Source organism: Bos indicus x Bos taurus, chromosome 7, assembly GCF_003369695.1.
Source record: "Bos indicus x Bos taurus breed Angus x Brahman F1 hybrid chromosome 7, Bos_hybrid_MaternalHap_v2.0, whole genome shotgun sequence".
NCBI lineage: Eukaryota > Metazoa > Chordata > Mammalia > Artiodactyla > Bovidae > Bos > Bos indicus x Bos taurus.
Window position 1 is genome coordinate 60,084,847 of NC_040082.1, and position 16,774 is coordinate 60,101,620.

At 42.8% G+C, this 16,774-nt stretch overlaps 1 protein-coding gene across 1 annotated transcript in view; it reads left to right on the top strand.

The window, feature by feature from the left end:
• The first annotated feature begins 8,723 nt into the window (after positions 1-8,723).
• The window catches only part of DNAJC18 (DnaJ heat shock protein family (Hsp40) member C18), a 29,624-nt gene continuing 21,573 nt past the window's right edge, over positions 8,724-16,774 (top strand). The window contains exons 1-2 of the mRNA XM_027546317.1: positions 8,724-8,835; positions 10,514-10,700. Of these exons, the coding sequence (XP_027402118.1) occupies positions 8,796-8,835; positions 10,514-10,700 (227 nt within the window). The 5' untranslated portion in view covers positions 8,724-8,795. The remainder of the gene's footprint in view (positions 8,836-10,513; positions 10,701-16,774) is intronic.

A 16,774-nucleotide genomic window follows, 5' to 3' on the forward strand; every position in this document is an offset into this window, starting at 1 on the left:
AGGTAAGGCATGTGTACAATTTCTACCCCTGTAGGGAGCTCTCTGAGAAACTTGGGAAGTGGAGAAAATGTTTTATTAGGTCTGCCTTGTTCTAATTGATTTATTAAGTAGTGATGAGGACTAACCACTCCAATAGAAGGGACAGAAAAGGAGCTATAAACAGTGACCAACTGTCACCAGTTGGTCTGCAGAGTGAGAACACGAGAGGTACAACGCATTTTGATTCAGACATTTCGGTGACAAGAGCTGAATAATATAAAGGCAAATGTCCTCTGCCTGCCCCAAGTAGACGTGATTCACTTTCATCCTACCGGTGGGAATAGCACTGGGAAGGATAGATCTATGACTTCATAAACCTAAATCTACCCCCTCTGCCCCACACAGCTATGATTTCTGTGTCTGAGAAACAGAATGAAGGTTCACAAACACGGTAAAGTCATTTAAAGAGAATGAGAAAAAGAAAGTAATCTGTATTCTTAGTAATCTCTACCGTGACACTGGTTTGGAAGTGAATCTTGGTTGGGGAGAGTCAATGGAAGAGTCATCTGGGTATGTCTGCATGGAGCACCGTAAGCATCTGAATGATGGCAGTTTAGAACACAGGAAAATACAAATCAGCCATTCTGAAGCAACCATAGGCTATTTTCTTCTGGATTTAGACTCTATGAAGTAACAGGATAGAGAAAGCTTAGAACAGAAAGTTTCACTCTACTTGTCTCAATGAAACTATTAAAGTGGTCTGAAGAAACCGACTGGATTGTAAAATCCTCTAGGGCAGGGCCTGTAACCTGCTCATGTCTGTAGCTTCTATGTGGTACACCGTGCCCAGTACATCAGAGGTCACGAAAACTGGCTTGTGAGTGCAGAGAATCTAGTCAAAAGGCTGGGCTCTGCCACAGACTTGCAGCTTGATTTGGGTGAAACCATCCCCATCTCTGAAACTATTTTCTTACTTTTAAAGTGAGGTGGGTAGACTACTTGGTCTTCCCTATCTTTTTTAGTTCTTATATTCTACACTTGATAAACTCAAGATGTAAGAGAAAATGAACACAATATTTTGAGCAGAGATCGTTCTGGGTGGGAGCCAGAGACAAGTATTGGGTGACTCTGGGACTTAGATTTTCCTATGTGTTAGTTGTGCATCAATGTGGAAGAATGATCCTGGCCTAGCCCTGTCTATCTCACAGGCTACTTGGTAGGTAAAATGGAATAGTAAATGTGAAGACACTTGGAAAGTAAAAGGGCTAGCTGGCAACTGCAGCAGATAATGTGGAGTACCACTACCCAGGTCCCACTTCAGGATCAAGACTCTTGACCTTAAACTGCTGGGAGTGTTGGCTGCTGAGGGCTCATAGCTGACTTATGACCAGTCAATGGGGGTGGAGGTAGGGGTGAAGACCTGGACTCCTTATATCAATTTCTCCCTCTGCTTAATCTTGCTTCCCTTATAACTCGAAACTTAATGTTAGGAACACTCAACAATAAACCTTCAGCATACAAATCTCAGAGACTCTATTTCCTGGAGTACCCAACATGTGACAGCAATTCTATAGCTTTTAAAAATAATTGATATATTTTATTTAAGCCACAATGCAAAAAACACATGACTTCCTAGCCAGTTCCAGTACAAAAATCCATTCACTGGGACAGAACTCTCCAGGTGACCTAACAATGTCTAGAAGTACTGGATTCTTTTTGAATTGTTATTGTTACTCTGACTGAGAGGGGGACTTGGTTCAGTTCCTTATCATGCTGGACTAATTAGGTTAAGGACATGCTTTCATTCTAGGTAACTCAGTTGACATCTTCATTATAAGGCCACAAACTTCCCCCTGATTCTGGACAATGTTATGCAAATATGAGCTGTTAGTCCTAAGGAATTTATATGTGGGAGAGATGGGGTGAACTGGTATCAACAAGAGACTAAAAGCCTTTACCCTGAAATTGACATTGAAATACCACATTAGCCAAGTTGACTTTCCTGTTGTCAAATAAATACCCTTTTGGAAGAGGTTAAGGATGAATTCACTTCATGCTGAATTCTGCTCTCTAGCAAGCTATATTAGAGGGGTTTCTGCTGGAGAATCCTACTATTTATGTAAATACAGAACCCCACCTCTGACAGGAAATCCAAGTATAGCCTTTCCCTGCAGCTTCCCTGAGCCCATATTTCTTCCTTGATGTCTAGACAACAGGATGGTGGTCATTTTACTGGACGGCTTCCTCCCTATGCTAACATAGGACTCCAGGACTCCAAGGCAGGAACAGGTGGCAGGGGTGGGCTACTTGCTATGTGTTCTTCCCTTGCTTCTCCCTGCATCCAATGGGAGGTCAACTGAAAAGTCATCTCAGGAGCACAGGCTCTATCAAACAGAAGGATGATTTATTCAGTATCTTTCTTCCAGGGCTGGATGGAGCAGCATCTCAATCATATAGGGGACACAGCAAACCTCAGTATCACCAGCAAAAATTCACTACAGTTCAACAAATTTTTCTAAAAGTAGAGAAACTGATAGAAAATCTGAGGCTGATTCTAGGTGAAGTGGTTTAGCAGATGAATAGTTACTGCAGACCTCCCAGCCCAGGTCTTGAACACAATTTCCCAAAGCCAGGCTCCTGCTGCTGCTGCTGCTAAGTTGCTTCAGTCATGTCCTACTCTGTGCAACCCCATAGACGGCAGCCCACCAGGCTCCCCCGCCCCTGGGATTCTCCAGGCAAGAACACTGGAGTGGGTAGCCATTTCCTTCTCCAATGCAGGAAAGTGAAAAGTGAAAGTGAAGTCATTCAGTCGTGCCTGACCCTCAGCAACCCCATGGACTACAGCCTACCAGGCTCCTCCGCCCATGGGATTTTCCAGGCAAGGCAGGCTGGTACTACTCAATTCTATTGAATTTGCTAGGAAACATTGTGTGGCTATGCTCAGCATTTTCCCCCTTGATTTGTGGATGTCCTTTCTCATCTCTTTGAACTTCTTTCTGCACCTACCTCCCTTTCTTTGAGGTTCAAGTTTGAGGCCAAGTTCTTGTCCCTTATTTCCTTCCCAGGTGCTCTCACTCTTCCTGCTGATTACTTTCCCCAGCACCTCCATCCTGAGCCCTTTAAGCCCACAGTTTCCTCTTTTACCAAACAGAGATTGAATTTGACAGTGCGAATTATTTTTGTTGTGTAGTTGGCGTGCTTAAGCAAAAACTGGCACAGACGTGTTCTAAATGTTGAGGATTTGGAGTTCTAAGTTAGTCCTGGTGATATAGTCACAGAAAAATTCACCCAGAAGTGTTAATTGAAGTGTAAATGAGCTGATGGATATATTTGCATGGTAATATCTGAGAAAGTTGTATGCTAAACCATTTTTTACTGATCTAGAAGTCACCAAGCCATCTAGAAGTGGAGGAAGTGAGGTTTCAGAGGATAACGGGAAAGGTCATTGAGGTACCAGACATTTCCAAGAGGCCTCAGCTTCCCAAATCTTGTCCAGAATTCTTGAACCTGGACCCTACTCCTAGTTCAGTTCAGTTCAGCTCAGTCGCTCAGTCATGTCCAACTCTTTGTGACCCCATGGACTGCAGCACACCAGGTCTCCCTATCCATCACCAACTCCTGGAGCTTACTGAAACTCATGTCCATCGAATCGGTGATGCCATCCAACCATCTCATCCTCTGTCTTCCCCTTCTCCTTATGCCTTCAGTCTTTCCCAACATCTGGGTCTTTTCCAATGAGTCAGTTCTTCACATTAGGTGGCCCAAGTATTGGAGCTTCAGCTTCAACATCAGCCTTTCCAATGAATATTCAGGACTGATTTCCTTTAGGATTGACTGGTTTGATCTCCTTATAGTCCAAGGGACTCTCAAGAGTTCTTCTCCAACACCACAGTTCAAAAGCATAAATTCAGCACTCAGATTTCTTTATAATCCAACTCTCACATCCATACATGACTTATGGAAAAACCATAGCTTTGACTAGATGAACCTTTGTTGGCAAAGTGATGTCTCTGCTTTTTACTATGTTGTCTAGGTTAGTCATAGCTTTTCTTCCAAGGAGCAAACATCTTTTAATTTCATGGCTGCAGTCACCATCTGCAGTGATTTTGGAGCTCCCCAAAATAAAATCTCTCACTGTTTCCATTGTTCCCCCATCTATTTGCCATGAAGTGATGGGACCAGATGCCATGATCTTAGTTTTCTGAATGTTGAGTTTTAAGCCAACTTTTTCGCTCTCCTCTTTCACTTTCATCAAAAGGCTCTTTGCTTCTTCTTTATTTTCTGCCATAAGGGTGGTGTCATCTGTGTATCTGAGGTTAATGATATTCCCCCCAGCTATCTTGATTCTAGCTTGTGTTTCATCCAGCCTGGCATTTCACGTGATGTACTCTGCATGTAAGTGAAATAAGCAAGGTGACAATATACAGCCTTGAAGTACTCCTTTTCCTATTTGGAACCAGTCTGTTGTTTCATGTCCAGTTCTAACTGTTGCTTCCTGACCTGTATGCAGATTTCTCAACAGGCAGGTCAGGTGGTCTGGCACTCCCATCTCTTGAAGAATTTTCCACAGTTTGTTGTGATCCACACGGTCAAAGGGTTTGGCATAGTCAATAAAGCAGAAATAGATGTTTTTCTGGAACTCTCTTGCTTTTTCAATGATCCAATGGATGTTGGCAATTTGATCTCTGGCTCCTCTGCCTTTTCTAAAACCAGCTTGAACATCTGGAATTTTATGGTTCACGTACTGTTGAAGCCTGGCTTGGAGAATTTTGAGCATTACTTTACTAGCATGTGCTGCTGCTGCTGCTGCTGCTGCGTCACTTCAGTTGTGTCCGACTCTGTGCGACCCCATAGACGGCAGCCCACCAGGCTCCCCCGTCCCTGGGATTCTCCAGGCAAGACACTGGAGTGGGTTGCCATTCCCTTCTCCAATGCATGAAAGTGAAAAGTGAAAGTGAAGTCATTCAGTCGTGTCCAACTCTTAGTGACCCCATGGACTGAAGCCCACGAGGCTCCTCTGTCCATGGGATTTTCCAGGCAAGAGTACTGGAGTGGGGTGCCATTGCCTTCTCCGTACTGGCATGTGAGATGAGTGCAATTGCGTGCTAGTTTGAGCATTCTTTGGCATTGCCTTTCTTTGGGATTGGAATGAAAACTGACCTTTTCCAGTCCTGTGGCCACTGCTGAGTTTTCCAAATTTGCTGGCAAATTGAGTGTAGCACTTTCACAGCATCATCTTTTGGGATTTGAAATAGCTGAGCTGGAATTCCATCACCTCCACTAGCTTTGTTCATAGTGATGATTCCTAAGGCCCACTTGACTTCACATTCCAGGATGTCTGGCTCTAAATGAGGGATCATACCATTGTGGTTATCTGGGTAATGAAGATCTTTTTTGTATAGTTTTTCTGTGTATTCTTGCCACCTCTTCTTAATATCTTTTGCTTCTGTTAGGTCTATACCATTTCTGTCCTTTATTGTGCCCATCTTTGCATGAAATGTTCCCTTGATATCTCTAATTTTCTTGAAGAGATCTCTAGTCTTTCCTATTCTATTATTTTCCTCTATTTCTTTGCATTGATCACTGAGGAAGGCTTTCATATCTCTCCTTGATATTCTTTGGAACTCTGAATTAAAATGAGTATATCTTTCCTTTTCCCCTTTGCCTTTAGTTTCTATTCTTTCCTCAGCTATTTGTAAGACCTCCTCAGACAACCATTTTGCTTTCTGCATTTCTTCTTGGGGATGGTCTTGATCACTGCCTCTTGTACAATGTCACAAACCTCCATCTATAGTTCTTCAGGCACTCTATCACATCTAATCCCTTGAATCTATTTGTATAATATACTTCCACTGTATAATCATAAGGGATTTAACTTATGTCATACCTGAATGGTATAGTGGTTTTCCCTTCTTTCTTCAATTTAAGTCTGAATTTGGCAATAAGGAGTTCATGATCTGAGCCACAGTCAGCTCCCAGTCTTGTTTTTGCTGACTGCATAGAGCTTCTCCATCTTTGGCTGCAAAGAATATAATCAATCTGATTTCAGTACTGACCATCTGGTGATGTCCATGTTTAGAGTCTTCTTTTGTGTTGTTAGAAAAGGGTGTTTGCTATGACCAGTGAGTTCTCTTGGCAAAACTCCGTTAGTCTTTGACATGCTTCATTCTGTACTCCAAGGCCAAATTTTCCTGTTACTCCAGGTATCTCTTGACTTCCTACTTTTGCATTCCCGTCCCCTATAATGAAAAGGACATCTTTTTTGGGTGTTAGTTCTAGAAGGTGTTGTAGGTCTTCATATAACCGTTCAACTTCAGCTTCTTCAGCATTACTGGTCGAGGCATAGACTTGGATGTGATATTGAATGGTTTGCCTTGGAAACAAACAGAGATGATTGTGTCATTTTTGAGATTGCATTCAAGTACTGCATTTTGGACTCTTTTGTTGACTATGATGGCTACTTCATTTCTTCTAAGGGATTCTTGCCCACAATAGTAGATATAATGGTCATCTGAGTTAAATTCACCAAATCCATTCCATTTTAGTTCATTGATTCCTAAAATGTTGATGTTCACTCTTGCCATCTCCTGTTTGACCACTTCCAATTTGCCTTGATTCATGGACCTAACATTCCAGGTTCCTATGCAATATTGCTCTTTGGAGCATCGGACTTTACTTCTGTCACCAGTCATATCCACAACTAGGTGTTGTTTTTGCTTTGGCTCTGTCTCTTCATTCTTTCTGGAGTTATTTCTCCACTGATCTCCAGTAGCATATTGGGCACCTACCAACATGGGGAGTTCATCTTTCAGTGTCCTGTCTTTTTGCCTTTTCATGCTATTTATGGTGTTCTCAGGAGAAGGCAATGGCACCCCACTCCAGTACTCTTGCCTGGAAAATCCCATGGATGGAGGAGCCTGGTAGGCTGCAGTCCATGGGGTCGCTGAGGGTCAGACACAACTGAGCGACTTCACTTTCACTTTTCACTTTCATGCATTGGAGAAGGAAATGGCAACCCACTCCAGTGTTCTTGCCTGGAGAATCCCAGGGGCGGGGGAGCCTGGTGGGCTGCCGTCTATGGGGTCACACAGAGTCGGACATGACTGAAGCAACTTAGCAGCAGCAGCAGCATGGTGTTCTCAAGGCAAGAATACTGAAGTGGCTTGCCATTCCCTTGTCCAGTGGACCACGTTTTGTCAGAACTCTCCACCATGACCCGTCCATCTTGGGAGGCCCTACACGGCATGGCTCAAAGTTTCACTGAGTTAGACAAGGCTGTGGTCAATGTGATCAGTTTGGTTAGTAGTCTGTGACCCTACTCCTAAGTAGCCCCATAATTCATAGCACTCTTCTCAATCCAATTTCTCCCATATAATGCTCTAGCATGCCCACTCTCAACCAGATACCTCTGACTTCATGGTATTCTGACATCTTTGACTCTAGTTCAGTGTTCCTGGACTTCAAGACATATTCCACCTTTCCCTGTTCATCTTCTAGAGTAGTCTGTCTAGCCTCCCTAAACCAAATAAGCTTCCTTTAACCACCTAAAGGATGTCCCTGATCAGACCCCTTGTCTGAAGAGCACAAGTGGCTTCTTCAGGACCCAGCCTTCTGTGTACACACTGATGTTCATGTATCCCAGGGCCATGACTGCAGGGAAGGGATGGAACTGCTTACAACTGAAGGCATTTACCCTTTCAGTTTGTGTCTAGGGCTGTATATCTCCCCACTCCACCCCAACTACCTAAGTAGCTGTTATTTGATATCATAGTTGACATAACTTATTTGGTCTTTGTGACTAAGATCTCAGTGAATTCCAGGTGATTTTTTTGTTTGAGGATGTACATGATCATGTTTCACTTCTGCAGACCTGATTTTTGGCCATCCCAACTCACCTGCAGGGATGAATCAGTAAGGACACTTAAGAATCGCTTTTATTCTTCACTAGGCTCCATGCAAACTTGAGTGGGAAAATGCAGGGATAATTCTTCATTTCCTTTTCACTCATCTCCTAGGGCCTGGTACTTCAGAAAAGGGGATGGGTCCAGTAAACGAATGGGGTGGAGGAGAGAAGTCTCAGAGGGGCCCTGGAGACTTCAGGGATGGATGTCTGATGGAGACTTCAGACATCCTGGGATGGATGAAGACTAAGGAAAAGCAAATATAGGAATCTAATGCCAGCTCCAAAACCTGACTTTTTCTTCTTTCTCTACGCCTTACTCTTACTGGACATTCTAATGAAACTATGCCAGAGACGCTGCCTTCTAACCACATAAAATTCTCACCTTTTAATTTCCTTGATTCTTCCCAGAGCTGGGTTCAACATCACCAAAACTTGTCCTGGACCAAACACACACTTTTACACAGAATTAGGGGGTCAGCGTATATTTTAAAAGGACATCCCTGAGGCTAAAAATAGTCACAATGTCACTCTCTAGCCCATAGTTTGCAATGTCTTTCCCAGTGAATCTCATCGCGTCTCCTTGAACTTCCCAGCTGTTATGCGGCGTGGAAGCCACTATCCCCACGCTACAAATGAGGAAAAGCTCTGCCCGCAGTTATCACAGTAGCAGCTATGAGCTGCTAACAGTCAACTGGCAGCAACACTCCTCCACAGGCCTTTCAAGGGTCGCGCCCCTTTACACCACTGCAGCTGCGACCCCTGGCGCAATGCAGGCCGGGGATTGTAGTCCAGTGAGCCGCAGTTCCTATGGATTGGACTACAATGACCAGCATGCCTCGCGCTTTTTTGCCCCCCTTCCCTTTTAGCCTCGGGCGCGGGGGAGGCTCGGCCGACCTGCTGACTGGGAACCGATATGGCAGCGACTTTGGGCAGCGGGGAGCGCTGGACGGAAGGTACCAGGTCCTGGCTGGAGGGTGGGACAGGGCAGGGTCTCGGAGAAATCAGGGATGGGACTCCTGAAGGCACTTGAAAGGGCTGAGATCCTGGGCCTGAGATGAAGGACAGAGGCCTATGAGAAGATGCTGGGCTTGAGTGGGGTTCCTGGTGAGGTAGGAGACTCTCCAGGACAGGGGACCGGGATATGGAATCCAGAAGCGTTGGCTCAAGCTGAGGACCCGGCTCGATACCCACAGTCACCTGTGACGACTTGTTGCCTCCGGCCCCCAGCCCCGCCCAGGGCCTGCAGCTATCAAGCCCGGCACGCGCCAGGGTGGGCGGGGTAACGCGGTCTCCCGCAGCTTGCCTACCCGGCCCTTATCCTCGCCTCCAAACTGGGCTGCCTGACCCTAGACCTGGGTTTCGTCTTGCCCCTGCATCCAGCACTGGGACGGATAGGCCAGCCCATTCCATCCTACAGTCAGGCAAAGAGGACTGAACCAATGCCTATTATGTATTCTGCATTATGGATTTGACAGACATGGTCCCCTGAGCCCACAGAACTCTCAGTCTACTGAGGGAGTTTGACAGGTAAACAGTCAGTTACAAAAGAAGCCCAAAATGTCCTGGGCTACACAGCAAGGTCGTAGATTTGGTGGGGGTATACTGTTAAGGCACTCAACACGACCTGGGTTTCAGAGAAGGCCTCATGAAGAAAGCGTTACATATGATGACATGAAGGATGTGCTGGAGCTAGCCAGACCTACTTCGAGAAAGTTTTGCAGGCAGAAGGAACAGCATGTGCTAAGGCCCAGAGAAAACAAGGTATTGCTGATCTGAAGGGAGATTGTTGTGGTAGAAGGTAGAGTACAGAGGACCTTGTGGTGAGATTTGAAGCTAAAGAGACAGGCTGGGCCCATAAGAAGAGATCTGGACATGGAGCAACGGGTAGTCACTAAGATATTAAGCAGGAGAAAAGGGTTTTTTGTCTTACCCAGATCCTCTAGACAGGACATGAGCATTCTGCCTTCTTTGACTATATTCCTATGGCCCTCTTCACACTCTGCAGGCATTATGATTAATTAAATTCTCTCCCTTTAAACAGTAACCTCTTTGTGGTCAGGAGTAGGTCTTACTGATACACCTCCTTGATCTATCTAGCCAAATGTCTTGTATGTATTAGTTCTGTAACCATTTAAACATTGAACTCATCTCTACTTTAAATCTTAGTGGTGGAAAATATTGCAACAAAAAAAAATATGTTATGAACAATTCTCTCCTGACCATGAACCACAGAGAAACAGACTTCCGTGGTGCTGCCCTAAATCCAAGGTATTGGGCAGATGCCTCTGGAGTGCCTTTACTGGCCCTGAATCAAGATTATTTGCTGGCTGATGCCTATAGGGATGATGGACATTTTAATGCTTCATGTTTCTGACATTAAAAGTTTTTCATGATTGCTTCTATATTTTCTGTATTGTTTTCTCAAGGAAGATGTTTCTTCTGCTTTGTATGGATTTGGATCTGTTTCTTCTGCTTTGTATGGATTTGGATCTGTAAAAGTCAGTATGATACCACTAACCTGGCCCTCAAACATTCACTGGCCTATAGGCAGCCTCCCAGATAGCTAAGGCCAGTAGCAAAGTTGATTTGCAGGTCAGAGTGAACCCTTATGGAGGTACTGTTGTTTTGCAGCTTACATTGATGCAGTCAGAAGAAACAAATACCCAGAAGACAGACCTCCTGAAAGTCATGACCCCTGTGGTTGCTGTAACTGCATGAAGGGACAGAAGGAAAAGAAGTCTGAGAATGAATGGAGTCAGACCAGACAGGGTGAGGGGAACTCCACTTATACAGAGGAGCAACTGCTTGGAGTACAAAGGTGAGCCTGTGGTGGGATTAGATGAATGATTTTATGTAGAGTGCCTAGCGCAGATGACTGCTATTATTATTATCATTGAAGCACAATAACATCTTGGCCTCAGAGGCAAAGTTAGGTGGAAGTGGAGTGTTAGGCTATAATCTGAAGTAACTGCCCTGCTTCTACTCTAAGAGAATCAGGGAAAACCAGGTTGACATAACAGACATCTGTACAACATCCTACTCAACAACAGCAGAATGTACAATCTTCTCAAGTATACATGGAATATTATCCAGAGTAGACCATATGTTAGGCTATAAAACAAGCCTTAATAAATTTAAAAGGATTAAAATAAAACAGTGTATGTTCTTTGAAATTGACAACAGAAGGAAATTTGGGTAATTCACAAATGTGTAAAAATTAAACAACATATTCCTAAATAACAAATAGGTCACAGAAGAAGTCACAAGGAAAATTAGAAGATACTTTGAGATGATTGAAAATGAAAACACAACACACCAAAACATATAGGATACAGCTAAACCAATACTTAAAGGAAATTTATAGCTATAAATGTTTATTTTTCTAAAATCTCAAATCAATAACCTAATCTAGAAAAAGAAGAACAAACTAAATTCAAACAAACAGAAGGAAATAATATAGAGTGAAAATAAATGAAATAGAGGATAGCAAAACAATAGAGATCAACAAAAGCAAAAGTTATTGGTTATCAGCAAAACTGACAAACTTTTAGCTAGACTGACCAAGCCAAAAAAGGGAGAAGACTCAGATAACTAAAATCAGAAGTGAAATAGGGGATATCACTACCAATCTTAAAAAAATAATGATTATGTAAGAGAATACTGTGAACAATTATATGCCAACAAACAAATTAGAGAACTTAAATGGATAAATTCAATTTCCCACAAATAAAAGCCCAGGCACCGATGACTTAACTGGTAAATTCTACCAGATGTCTGAAGAAGAATTAACTAATCTTTCATTAATTATTATAGAAAATACCAAAGAAGGGAACACTTTCCAAGTCATTCTATGAGACCAGTGTTACCCTATAACCAAAAGCAGATGAAAGCATCACAAGATGGATACAGATTTCTGCAACATTAAAACATGTAAAAAGGATTATATATCTTGACCAAGTGAGATTTATCCTAGGAGTACAAGGTTGTTTAACACATGAAAATAAAATAATGTAATATACCATATTAATAGAATAAAAGACAAAAGTCATATGATCATTTCAATAGGTGTAGAAAAAGCATTTGACAAAATCCAACACTCATGATAACAATATTCAGTACACTAGGAATAGAAAGGAACTTCCTCAACCAGATAAAGGTCATCTACAAAAAATCCACAGCTAACATCATACTTAATGATGAATAATTTGATGCTCTCCAAGATCAGAAACAGAACAGGAACAAGACAACTACATTCACTCTAGCTATTACTATTCAACATTGTGCTGGAGTTTCAAGCTAGGGCAATTAGGCAAGAAAAATAAGCCAACCAGATTGGAAAAAAGGAGTAAAACTGTATTCACATATGTTATGATCTAGTATAGAAAATTTTAAGGAATATTCACACACAAACTATTAGAACTAATAAATGACTTCAGCAAAGATCAATATACGAAAATCGTTATTTTTCTTTTTTTCACTTAATAAACATATATTTATAGACATACAATTTCAGAATTCTAGTCAAGAAATATAGCAGATCCATGTTCTTATTGCACATGGCTCAGCCCATCTAGGGACATCTACTGAAACCAGAGGGTCAGGATGATGGGGACAGAGCACTGGGGTCAGCACAGGCAGGTCGCTCTCATCCATATCCAATTCTGAGCATCTCTCTGGGCTAGGGTGGCCACTTCATCACAGGGCAGGACTTTATTTATAAAGCCATATTTGACATTTCTTAACCAAGCTTCCTTTTCCAGCAAGAATCCTATTTGTTGGGGAACTTTTAAAAGAGATCCAAGAGAAGCTCCGGGAGGGTAGTGACCCCCTCCTGGCGGGCAGCTTGGGGTACTAAGGCTTCAGGGGATGGCTGGCTCAATGACACATCCACCGCCAGAGAAAAATTTGGGAAAAACATAATTCCAAAAGGTTCAGTATAAACTGTGGAAATGAATAAAACCTCCCTCCCTTCCCCTGGCTGCTGCTGCTATTTTGAGAAAAATCCTCATTTGAAAGTGATGATAAGAAACTCTTGTGGTTCATCCTTTGTCCAACATGCAAGAGAAGGCCAGGTGGCGTCACGAACATGGAGGGTAGAGACAGAGGTGCCCACAGTCATGGACTTTTTTAGGAGCCAGCTGCTGCCCCAGGGTCCTGGGCACCACCTGGTTGACTCTTCAAGGAAAAGCCTTCTGGAGTCTTTGGTATATAACTTAGGAAAAACCAGTAGCAACAATGGGTCTATGCCCTGGGGCACCTGTAAGGGAAAACTTGCATAGGGAAATCATTATTTTTCTATACATTAGCAATGAACACGGAGAAAGCAATGGCACCCCACTCCAGTACTCTTGCCTGGCAAATCCCATGGACGGAGGAGCCTGGAAGGCTGCAGTCCATGGGGTCGCTAGGAGTCGGACACGACTGAGTGGCTTCACTTTCACTTTTCACTTTCATGCATTGGAGAAGGGAATGGCAACCCACTCCAGTGTTCTTGCCTGGAAAATCCCAGGGACGGGGGAACCTGGTGGGCTGCCGTCTATGGGGTCGCAGAGTTGGACAAGACTTAGCAGCAGCAGCAGCAGCAACAATGAACAATCTGAAAATGAAAACAGTTTCATTTATAACAGCATCAAAAAGAATAAAATGCTTAGGAATAAATTTAACAAGTGTAAGATTGTACATTGAAAACTACAAACTTCATTAAAAGAAATAAAGAAACTCTAACTAAATGGGAAGTTTGCCTGTGTTTATGAATCGAAAGGCTTAATATTGGTTAAGTTCAGTCGCTCAGTCATGTTCAACTCTACGACCCCATGGACTGAAGCATGCCAGGCTTCCCTAGCCATCACCAGCTCCTGGAGCTTGCTCAAACTCATGTCCGTAGAGTCAGTGATGCCATTCAACCATCTCATCCTCTGTCTTCCCCTTTTCCTCCTGCCTTTGACCTTTCCCAGCATCAGGGTCTTCACATCAGGTGGCCAAAGTATTGGAGTTTCAGTTTCAGCATTAGTCCTTCCAGTGAATATTCAGGACTGGTTTCCTTTGGGATTGACTGGTTTGATCTCCTTGCAGTCCAAGTGACTCTCGAGAGTCTTCTCCAACACCACAGTTCAAAAGCATCAATTCTTTGGCGGTTGGCTTTCTTTATGGTCCAACTCTCACATCCATACATGACTTATGGAAAAAACATAGCTTTGACTATATGGACCTTTGTTGGTAAAGTAATTTCTCTGCTTTTTAATATGCTGTCTAGGTTGGTCATAGCTTTTCTTCTAAGGAGCAAGCATCTTATAATTTCATGGCTGCAGTCACCATCTGCAGTGATTTTGGAGCCCAAAAAGATAAATCTCTCTCTGTTTCCATTGTTTCCCCATCTATTTGCCATGAAGTGATGGGACTGGATGCCATGATCTTAGTTTTCTGAATGTTGAGTTTTAAGCCACTTTTTCACTCTCCTCTTTCACTTTCGTCAAGAGGCTCTTTAGTTTTTCACTTTCTGCCATAAGGATGGTGTCATCTGCGTATCTGAGGTTATTGATATTTTTCCCAGCAATCTTCATTTTGATAATATTCCTCAAATTGACCCACAGATTCAACACAATCCCTATTAAATTCCCAGTTACCTTTTTTTTGCAGAAATTGACAATCTGATCCTGAAATTCATGGATTTCAGGATGCATCCTGAAAATGCAAAGGACCTAGAGTAACCAAGTGTTAGTCACTCAGTCATGTCCAACTCTTTGTGACCCCCATGGACTGTAGCCCGCCAAGCTTCTCTGCCCATGGGATTATCCAGGCAAGAATACTGGAGTGGGTAGCCATTCCCTTCTCCAGGGGATCTTCCCAACTCAGGGATTGAACCTGTGTCTCCTGCATTGCAAGCAGATTCTTTACCATCTGAGCCACCAGGGAAGCCAAAACAGTCTTGGGAAAAAAGTGCAAAGTTGGAAGACTCATACTTCCCAATTTCAAAACCTACTGCAAAGATTCAGAATGAAGATAGTGTGCACTAGCATAGGATAGGCATTTAGATCAATGAAGTAGAATTGACACTCCTGAGATAAACCCTTATATTTATGATTAATTGGTTTTTGACAAGAGTGCCAAGACAATTTAATGGGGGAAAGACTAGTCTTCTTGTTGGGACAACTGGATATCCACATTGCAAAAAATGAACTTGGACTCCTTCCTCACACAAATAAAAAAATTTATTCTAAGACCTAGGACCTAAATATAAGAGCTAAAACTATAAAACTCTTAAAGGAAAACATAAATGTAAAGCTTTGTGACATTGGATTAGGGAGTCATTTTGTGTTGACAACCAAAGTATACATTATAAAAGAAAATATAGGCAAATTGGACTTCATCAAAATTAAAAATTTTGTACTTCAAAAGATACCACCAAGAAGGTGAAAAATCAACCCACAAAATGGGAGAAAATATTTTCAAATTATATATCTGATAAGGGAGAGATGGAAAGAGAAAGAGGCAGGGGAGTATTTGCCATGGAATCAGGAATTGGAAACTAGGGTGTGGAATCCATAGGATCCCCACAAGCAGCTATTGGGGAAGGACCCCAACTGACATTCCAGACCCTGCATGAACAGTCCCGACTGTGTTACTAACTTATGAACTCTTCAGCAACACTGTGAGCCTCTGCCTGCTCAACTGAGTTGTGTGATAGAAAAAACTGGAGGTACTTTAAATGCCTCATCAGTAGGGAATGTACATGCATGCATGCTCAGTCACTCAGTTGTGTCTGACTCTTTGCAACCCTGTAGATTGTTGCCTGCCAGGCTTCTCAGTCCGTGGGGTTTTTCCAGGCAAGAACACTGGAGTAGGGTGCCATTTCCTCCTCAAGGGGATCTTCCTGACCCAGGGATCAAACGCAAGTCTCCTGCATTGCCAGGTGGATTCTTCACCACTGAACCACCTGGGAAGCCCATACATCCATAACAGTGCAAGAATATGCACCCTTTAGAAGAATGTGGTAGATTTTAAAAGTATAGTTGATTTACAAATTGTGTTAGTTTCTAGTGTGGAGCAAAATATTATGTTACGTAAAACTGAATATATATATATATATATATATATATGTTCTTTTTCAGATTCTTTTCTATTATAGATTATTATAGGATATTGAGTACAGTTCCTTGTGCTATATATATATATAGTATGACCTTATTGATTATTTTATATAAAGTAGTATGTATCTGTTAATCCCCAAGTCCTAACCTGTCCCCTTCCTTCCCACTCCCTCACCCCTGCTTTCCCCTCATTTCAGTTCAGTTCAGTTCAGTCGCTCAGTCGTGTCTGACTCTTTGCGACCTCATGGACTGCAGCACACCAGGCCTACCTGTCCATCACCAATTCCTGGAGTTTACCTAAACTCATGTCCATTAAGTCAGTGATGCCATCCAACCATCTCATCCTCTGTCATCCCCTTCTCCCTCCTTCAGTCTTTCCCAGCATCAGGATCTTTTCCAATGAGTCAGTTCTTCACATCAGGCGGCCAAATTATTGGAGTTTCAGCTTCAATATCAGTCCTTCCAATGAACACTCAGGTCTGATCTCCTTTAGGATGGACTGGTTGGATCTCCTTGCAGTCCAAGAGACTCTCAAAAGTCTCCTCCAACACCACAGTTCAAAAGCATCAGTTCGTCAGCACTCGGCTTTCTTTACAGTCCAACTCTCACATCCATACATGACTACTGGAAAAACCATAGCCTTGACTAGACAGACCTTGATGATGCTGTGAAAGTGCTACACTCAATATGCCAGCAAATTTGGAAAACTCAGCAGTGGCCACAGGACTGGAAAAGGTCAGTTTTCATTCCTATCCCAAGAAAGGCAATGCCAGAGAGTGCTCAAACTACCGCACAATTACACTCA